We start from the raw sequence: 8,206 nt of genomic DNA, 5'->3' as shown, positions 1-8,206 counted from the left end.
TGGCATTCAGAACTGTTCCGTGTGGAAAGGAAATGATGCTTTCCCCTCCCCCCCTCTCTCTCTTCAGGACCCAGGAATGGGAAGGTGTTCCTTCATGGCCCTCCAGAGCCCCCACTGGGACAAGGGAGTCTTCAGCACCACGGACAGCATTGCACCCCCTCCAATGTTCCTTAGTCGTTGGTCTACTTTAAAGTTTGAATATTTTAAAAATATCTCCTCAGGTTTGGGGCCAAAGTAAATATCAGGCCATATTATCAAGGGCTTTGATTTTCCCTCCTATCAATTTCCTGCTACCTTATAAACACACACAAAAAGAGCTTTTAAATCCACCCCATACGCTATCTGCCTGTCCCTGCCTCTGCAACCCCGCCCCACCCCCACCCCTCCGCTCCCCCCTCCCTTTCATAGGCTCTATATTTTTTGGAGAAAGGAGTCTCACAACATAGCTTCATATGTGCCCATAGAGCTATGCATCCACAGCAATATGCCGGGGTTTTTTGGTGGAGATACATATTTAAATATCTTTAGTCCCATCCCTTGGCCTGGAGCTGTGTTGAATTAGGCAGAGAGGGAGATTGGCTAGAGCTCTTTTGTGTGGGGTCTACCCTGTTCTGCTGACGTCCCAGTTGCCATGGTGCTAGGTAACTGCTGAAAGGGAAGATTTCTTTCAAAACCGGTCATCACGAGGCCCTGCTAATTCAAAAAAGGAAAAGGAAAATGAACACAATTTCTGAGGGTTTTCAGAGCCAACTTCACCTAATGGGCCCTTTCATTACTAAGTTGTTGCTGACCTTGTATCTTGAAAGGGTTCTAGGAATTCATATGGACACTGCAATGGGAACTCCCTCCTGTCCTCCACTGCTGCTTTCCTTAAGAACCTTGGTAGGTGCAACCGAATTAAAGTACCTGCTTCATAGAAAGGCCATGAGTTCTATCCCAGAGCTCAGAGTTGGGGGAAGAACCCAGGAAACAGCTCTCCTTTGGTTCCGACGTGTGCCTTTGGGAAGTCACCCTCTGAATCTTAACAACCTGGAGTGGGAGATGCTTTAGGACCACACCTGCTGTTGGATACTAGGGACAATTTATAAAAGAGTTAAAATTTTTAAGGGAGAAAGGAGAAATATTTTGTTTTTTAAAATAGGAATTGATAAATTACTTTAAATAAGTATAAACCTCATTAAGAAAGTCAGCCCCTTGGCTAGCATTTGGACTCTCTCAACTTGGGATTCTAAACCAGCCAGGTGTTTGTCTCAAACCCCTCACAACTGTTTCCAGGTGTCCTGACCAAAGCCATTCTGAATCTGTATCACGAGGGGGAGATGCGGACTTGCACTGTGCAGTAACGGACTCGGCAAGAAGAGGCACAGCATGGGGGAGGCTAGAGGGAATTCCTAGAAAGTGAAGCTCCTTCCTGGCTCACTCATACATAATTTAAGACAGAGTTTCTATTTTAATTTTAGGGGAAGGGTGAGGTCAATTCTAGTTCTTCTATATAATAGGACTCACACAGAAATTAAGCTTTGCTCATGCTAACCCTTGTCACTTTCAGAAAACTTGAGGCAAAGTCTCAGGGGCAGCAGGCTGGTCCCTCAGATACGATCTCTACTCCAGGTCAATCATCATCATCATCACAACAGCTGCCATTGAATATGCGCCAGGTATCTGCATAGATGATGTCATGTAATCTCCCCATCAAAACAATAAGGAGCCCTGTTGGTGTAGTAGGTTACTTCTTGGGCTGCTAACCAAAAGGCCAGCAGTTTGAAACCACCAGCCACTCTACAGGAGCAAGATGGCGGCTTCCACTCCCATAAAGACTTACAGCCTCAGAAAACCACAGGGGCGCTTCAACTCCGACAGAGTCACTAAGAGTCAGAATCCACTCTACGGCAATGAGTTTTGTTTGGCTCAAACCCAATGAGATCAAAGGTACTTATTACCATGATTAACATTTGTTTTACAGCTGTGGAAATTGAGGCTCAGAGAGGTTATGTATTCAAGGCTGCAGGCTAGAATGAGCACCAGGATTTGGAACCATCTACCGTGGCTCAAGAGTAGGCATCGTGAGCAACAGGCTACACTAGAAGCGTCAGTTGATTTAATATGACATGGGCTACTAACCACAAGGCCAGCAGTTCGAAACCACTAGCCACTCCTTGGGAGAAAGATGAGGCTTTTTATTCCCATAAAGAGTTAGAGTTGTTCCGGCGCTGACGACCGCCCGGCGATCATGCCTCTCGCAATGGATCTCCTTCATCCCTCTCCTGAAGAGGAGAAGAGGAAACACAAGAAGAAGCGCCTGGCGCAGAGCCCCGATTCCTACTTCACGGGTGTCAAAGGCCCAGGCTGCTATAAAATCACCACGGTCTTCGGCCAGGCACAAACAGTCGTTTCGTGTGTTGGCTGCTCTGCTGTCCTCTGTCAGCCTACAGGAGGAGAAGCAAGGTTCACGGAAGGATGCTCCTTCAGACGGAAGCAGCACTAAAAGACCCTGAATCGAGATGAGTGGGAAGCCATTCTAATAAACCCATTTTGGATACAAGAAAAGAAAAGAGTCTAGGAACCCCACAGGCATAGTTCTAGCCTGTCCTAGAGGGTCACTATGAGTCGGCATCCACTTGATGACAAGGAGTTTGTTTGTTGTTTGTTGTTGAGTTTGGGGGAGGCACCAGTATAGCCTTTTAAAAGGAGAAATTACAAAAATTGCTTTATGTCAAGCCAGGGGGGAAAAAAGGCCCTGTTGTTCATTTCTATTTCTATTTCATCTATTTCTATTTCTATGTATGCATGTATGATCATGGTTAACTGATAAAACAATATGACATGAAGCCATATCCAGAATATTATTAAGGAGGGCTAGGAAACACATTATCTAACAGAATAATTTGGTCTTTAAAATATTCAATTTGGACCACCTGGCCACTTAAAGGTATAGCTGTCTCCTATCCAAGTCCAGAAACCCCATAACATTTGGTAGCTGGAGTGATATTTTGAAAATGATTGATGCGATTTTTCCCTCTCTTTTGCCCAGTGTGTGTGTGTGGGGGGGCTATTTGGCATGGGGATGGGATGGGCTATTACCAAAAATTGGAAGAAAAAGAAGAAATTGATATTTAGATTCTGAAATTCAAAATAAAAGTGTACAGAAAACAAGGAACTTTACATTCAGGCTGTTGTCTTGAAAGCCCTTTGCTGGAGTCTCTTACTTCTGCCTTTGGCCAGTCATCAAGCAAGCTCTGAAGACTCCACTGAGAGCGCTGTGTGGGGCATAGCAGCAGCAGCACACCAAGGCACGCCAAAACACCCTCCCAGGGTCCCGGAGCATGAGGACGTTGCATGGAAAGCAGCTTTTCTTCCATTTTACCACAGAGCACTGAACCTTTTATCTACCTTCACCTTGAATCCTACAGTGGTAAATTATCTACATTTAACAGCCTCTGGGGACCAAACAGACCTGGTGGTATAGTGGTCACACATTGGCCTGCTGACTACAATGTCAGTAGTTTGAAACCACCAGCTACTCTGTGGGTGAAAGATGAGGTTTTCTGTTCCTGTAAAGCATTAGTCTTGGGAACCCACATGGGCAGTTTTACCCTGTCCAACAGCCCCGCTGAGGCGGCATTAACCTGATAGCAGTGAGTTTGAAAGAGGGCACCAAACAAAGGACAACGGAAAATACTGGGGATGGTATTGAAAATGTGAATGGCTGCAGTCATTGAGTTTAAAAGCCTTCTGACAACCAGCTTCCCAAATAGGAGCAGCCATCTAAGGAGCCATGATTGGTCTCTCCCTGTCCAGAAGGAAGAAGAGACAAAAATCAAAAGACACGAGAAAACCACAGGGCCAGTGGACTAACAGGCCCCACAAACATCAGTCTCCACCACCCTGACTCCAGAAGGCCTGGATGGTGCCCGGCTGCCACTACCACTGCTCTGAAAGGACTGCATTAGAAGGGCCCGAATAGAGTGAGTGGGTCTTCAGGAGTCCTGGTGGTGCAGTGGGTTACATATTGGGCTATGAACCACAAGGTCAGCAATTCGAACCTGCTCCTTGGGGGAAAGCCAAGGTTTTCTGTTCTCGTAGAGATCGCCAGCCTCAGAAACCCACAGGGGCAGTTCTACCCTGCCCTATAGGGTCGCTGTGAATCAGAACGGACTGGATGGTACTGAGTTTGGTTTGTGGTTTTGGGTTTTGGTTGTTTGCTTTTGAGAAAGTGGGAGGGAAATGTGGAGCAGAACTCAAAATGATCAACAAAATCAGATTGAGGCTGGTGGGACTCTCCTACACCATGGCCCATACCCTTCAGCTTTGGACTTGAACTCACTTCTGTGTTAGATTAATCCACCACCGTTTCAGATCTAAAGGGCAGCACTTCCGCAAGCACAAAGCTCAGAAGGTTAGGGATGAAGGGGGAATGCAAACAGGAAGCACAGGGAGACACGGGATACGTGAGTGCACACTGAAGGGACGGGAAGGGATGAGTTGGCCCAGAATGGGCATGAACTGTTGAATGTAAAACTACAATCTGCTCTGTAACCTTCACCTAATTCACAAGAAAAAGTTCATATATGCAAATATCTTTTAAAACTCAGTTTTCCAAATGCTTTATGTAAGGTTAAAGGCAAACAATTACCACATGTTTCAAGAGATTGGTTAAAGTCATTTTCTAAAGAAACCCTCTTCAGATAAGAGCACCAGTTAATAAATGTAGAATACTATAGTTAGAAATTTCCATTTTACAGTCTTCAGCAAAAATCACAATAAGAACTTAAACCATTAGATGAAAAACTGCTAGACAATAAGATGACTTACAAACTACAATCAGGAAGCCAGGAAGGTGTTCGCCATCTTCATCACCTGGCCAAAAGGAGCATCATTGATGGTGGGCAACCTGAAACTGATCACTTCACATGCAGCACGGTGATCAGCTCAGCATCACTGCAGAAGCATTCTCCCTAAAAACTACTTGTTGCTGTTAGTGCAGTGGGATTGGCTCTGACGCGTAATGCGCAATAGAACAGACACTGCCCATCAGGCTGTGCACCCTCACAACCATCCCTGTGTTTGAGCTACAATCCTCTCACTGGGTCTTCCTCTTTCTTTTTTCAATCATGTTACTGGGGGCTCTCATACCTCTTATCACCATCCATTGTCTCAAGCACCTTTGGACATATGTTGCCATCATCATTTTCTAAACATTTTCTTTCTATTTGAGTCCTTTGTATCAGCTCATTTCCTCCCTCCCTCATGAACCCGATACCTCAATTTTCTGTACTTCCTACAGTGCTCTGGCCACGGGCAAGGCCCCCAGCAGGGTCAACATAGGACATTAAAAGGAGCCACAGGCAATACTGGGGATTATTGAGAAAGGGAATGCCTCTACTCCTACTTGAGTTTAAATCCTTTTTAAAATCAGCTTTCCAATTGCTTGAAACAAAATTGAAGCCATAAAGCTATTAAAGTACCTAACAAGAGATCAATGAACATACTCTTCTTCCGATCTGTCTGGGAAGAAATACAATCAGAATGCTCCTTAGAAACAAAGATGGCAAGACTTCATCTTACATGATTTGGACATGTTACCAGGAATGACCCGACCCTGAAGACGTTTTTCTATTTTTGTGTGGCAATTTTATGAAGTCTATTTTGTAAACATACATCGGTTACACAAGGTACATAAACAGAAGTGCAGGGTATTAAATGGATCAGAAAAATATAACCCATCAATACTTAAACCCATACCCACTGTCATGGAGATTTTGACTGACTTGATACAGGGTGTCTAAAACGAAATTTTTATAGGATCAGGAAGCCTCATTTTCCTCCCTAGGAGGCACTGGTGACTTCAGACCCTACAGTAGCAGACAAATGCCTAAAGGCAGCATCCCAGGGTTCCTAAACAAGTCATCATCGAATCATTAGTCATTGTTCAATATTTAAAATTTAGTACAACGATGACAGCTATCCCCACCCCCAAAATTCTCACTGATGTGTTACTTTTTATGCTTTGTATAAGATTATTACTTCAAAGCCATAAAGTAGCCCGCACTTGCAAAATATTCACCATCAAAACACAGGGACATCACTAAACATTTCTGACTCTCACCCAACTCACCTGTAAACCAGGAGGCTATCTCCTTACTTCCAGAAATGGTGTGGAGGAATCTTCTGACAAGAGGATTTCTCCACGACATTTCTGGAGGCCAATGCAGCTTCGGGATGTGTGGCTCACCAAGGCACTACAAATTCAGTTTTCTGAGAACCAGGAGGAAGGGAAGGGAAAACGGGTATTTATGGCATTTTCTATCACAGAAATATTCAAAGTTAGGGTTACCCTGCCAAAAGCCCAAAGTGAATCGACCCATCTTGCAGAATTCATTAAAAGGTGCAGAAAAAAGGTTATTTCCCTACAATCGGCAGCCATCGTGGAGCCCAGCGTAGACTTCAGAGCATCTAAACAAGTAACTCATGGGCACCGTCTTAGGGATGTCCAAGCTATGACTTAGGGGAAGGGTGGAAAATCGGCAATGAGCAAGCTCCCTAAGGTCAAGGGAGGCAATTTTCTTTATGTAATTTAAGCAATTTCTGTCAAAGTTGCTTTGCATACACTTTTATGGTCACCATTTGCAGTTTCCGAATCTCGAGGGAGAGGGCATCCCGCAATTAAACCCAACCCGGGTCGAATGTTAGCTAAGATCATAAATACATTGTGGTGTTTCTGCCCTCCCTGAAGAAGTTTTTCATGAAGTAGAGGGTCAGGGAAGAAATGGAAGACCCTCAAGGAAATGGACTGACAGTAGCTACAAAACTAAGCTCAAGCCCAGCAGAACTGTAAGCTCAAGCCCAGCAGAACTGTAAGGCTGGTGCAGGGCCGAGCGGTGTCTCATTCTATTGTTTGCAGGGAGCTGTGAGTCAGGAGCAACTTCACAATAACAGTGAGTCTAACATCCCTGTGTGGTACAATCAGTTTACCAACATGTTGGCAATTTGAGCACACTCAGAAGTGCCTCGCAAGAAAGGCCTGGAGATCAGCTTATAATGGGCCACAGCCATGAAAACCCTGGGTTGCAGTTCTACCCTAAACACAGGGCTGTCAATGGAATTGGAATGAACTCATTGGCAAGTGTTGGCTTAGTGAGTCAGCCAACAGATCCCGTTGAACATCCTCAGTATCTATGAACTTGGACTTCACCTCCATGTCAGTCACAGACCTGAGGATGTAGGCCCATCACCCTGCTGCTTGAAGTTCTCCCACATCTACCGCACACTGTTTCATACAACCAAGGATTAGACTCGGTACACAATTTCCTCCACCTTTTCCACTTGGAGAACACTCCATCTCTAATGTCCTCTCTTAGATCCTACAGGATTTCAGCAGGAGCCCTGGTGATGGAGTGGTTCTGTGTTGGGCTACGAACCACAATGTCAGTCTTGGAACCAGCAGCCGCTCCTAGGAAGAAAGATGAGGCTTTCTACTCTCAACAAGAGTTAGTCTCTTAAACCTACAGGGGCAGTTCTACCTTGTCCTGTCGGGTCATGACGAGCAGAAATGACCAGATGGCAATGAGTAAGGTCCTGCTGGGTTTCATCTTCCCTGGTGATTTTTGTCCTTTCCATGTTCCCTCTTTCATTTCTTCCCCTTTTACTATAGAGTGTCTTTAATTTTCACACAGGTTCCTGCATACAGCATGATGCATTATGGGAAGGAACATCATCCAATTCATCTTTTTACCTCCAGCATCTAAAACACAAAGAAAATATTCAATGCCATGTTCCAGCATACTGAATGCGCATGACTTCTGGGATCAGCCTAAAACAACTTAAAGCTTATTTCCAATTTTCTCTTTGAAAATACTCTATATACTTTTCGGTTCTTATCCTATCCCTGGATGAAAACTTGGGTAGTCTTTGTACTTTTCCTGGTCACTCTTAGTTAAGACAAAGTTAACTAGCTAGCAAGGAAAATATCTAGTCCTATATAATAGTGAAAATTTAGAACTCTCCATTCAGTCTTCCCAGAGGCTCTGACTGAAATATAATGGCAGGCATATTTTTGTAAGATCCACTGTATTGCAAAGAGCATTTATAGAGGTCTAAATACAGGTAGCTACATATGTAAATATACTTATATATGACGATAGGGAAATAGAACTATGTGCTTATTTTATAGGTTTAGTATTAACGTAGCAGATAGACATTGGGCCTC

General features: G+C 44.3%; 1 protein-coding gene across 1 annotated transcript; it reads left to right on the top strand.

Annotated features, from left to right (window-relative positions):
- Positions 1–2,230: 2,230 nt before the first annotated feature.
- Positions 2,231–2,485, top strand: LOC101640757 (40S ribosomal protein S27-like). Its single transcript, XM_004716216.1, has one exon. The coding sequence runs from the start codon at positions 2,231–2,233 to the stop codon at positions 2,483–2,485; it is 255 nt and encodes an 84-aa protein (XP_004716273.1).
- The last annotated feature ends 5,721 nt before the right edge of the window (positions 2,486–8,206 follow it).

The sequence above is a fragment of the Echinops telfairi genome, unplaced genomic scaffold, assembly GCF_000313985.2.
Source record: "Echinops telfairi isolate 266 unplaced genomic scaffold, ASM31398v2 ScPeMD7_1957;HRSCAF=2489, whole genome shotgun sequence".
Taxonomy (NCBI): domain Eukaryota; kingdom Metazoa; phylum Chordata; class Mammalia; order Afrosoricida; family Tenrecidae; genus Echinops; species Echinops telfairi.
Note: the sequence above shows the minus strand (reverse complement) of the source record. Positions and strands in the feature narration are given on the sequence as shown.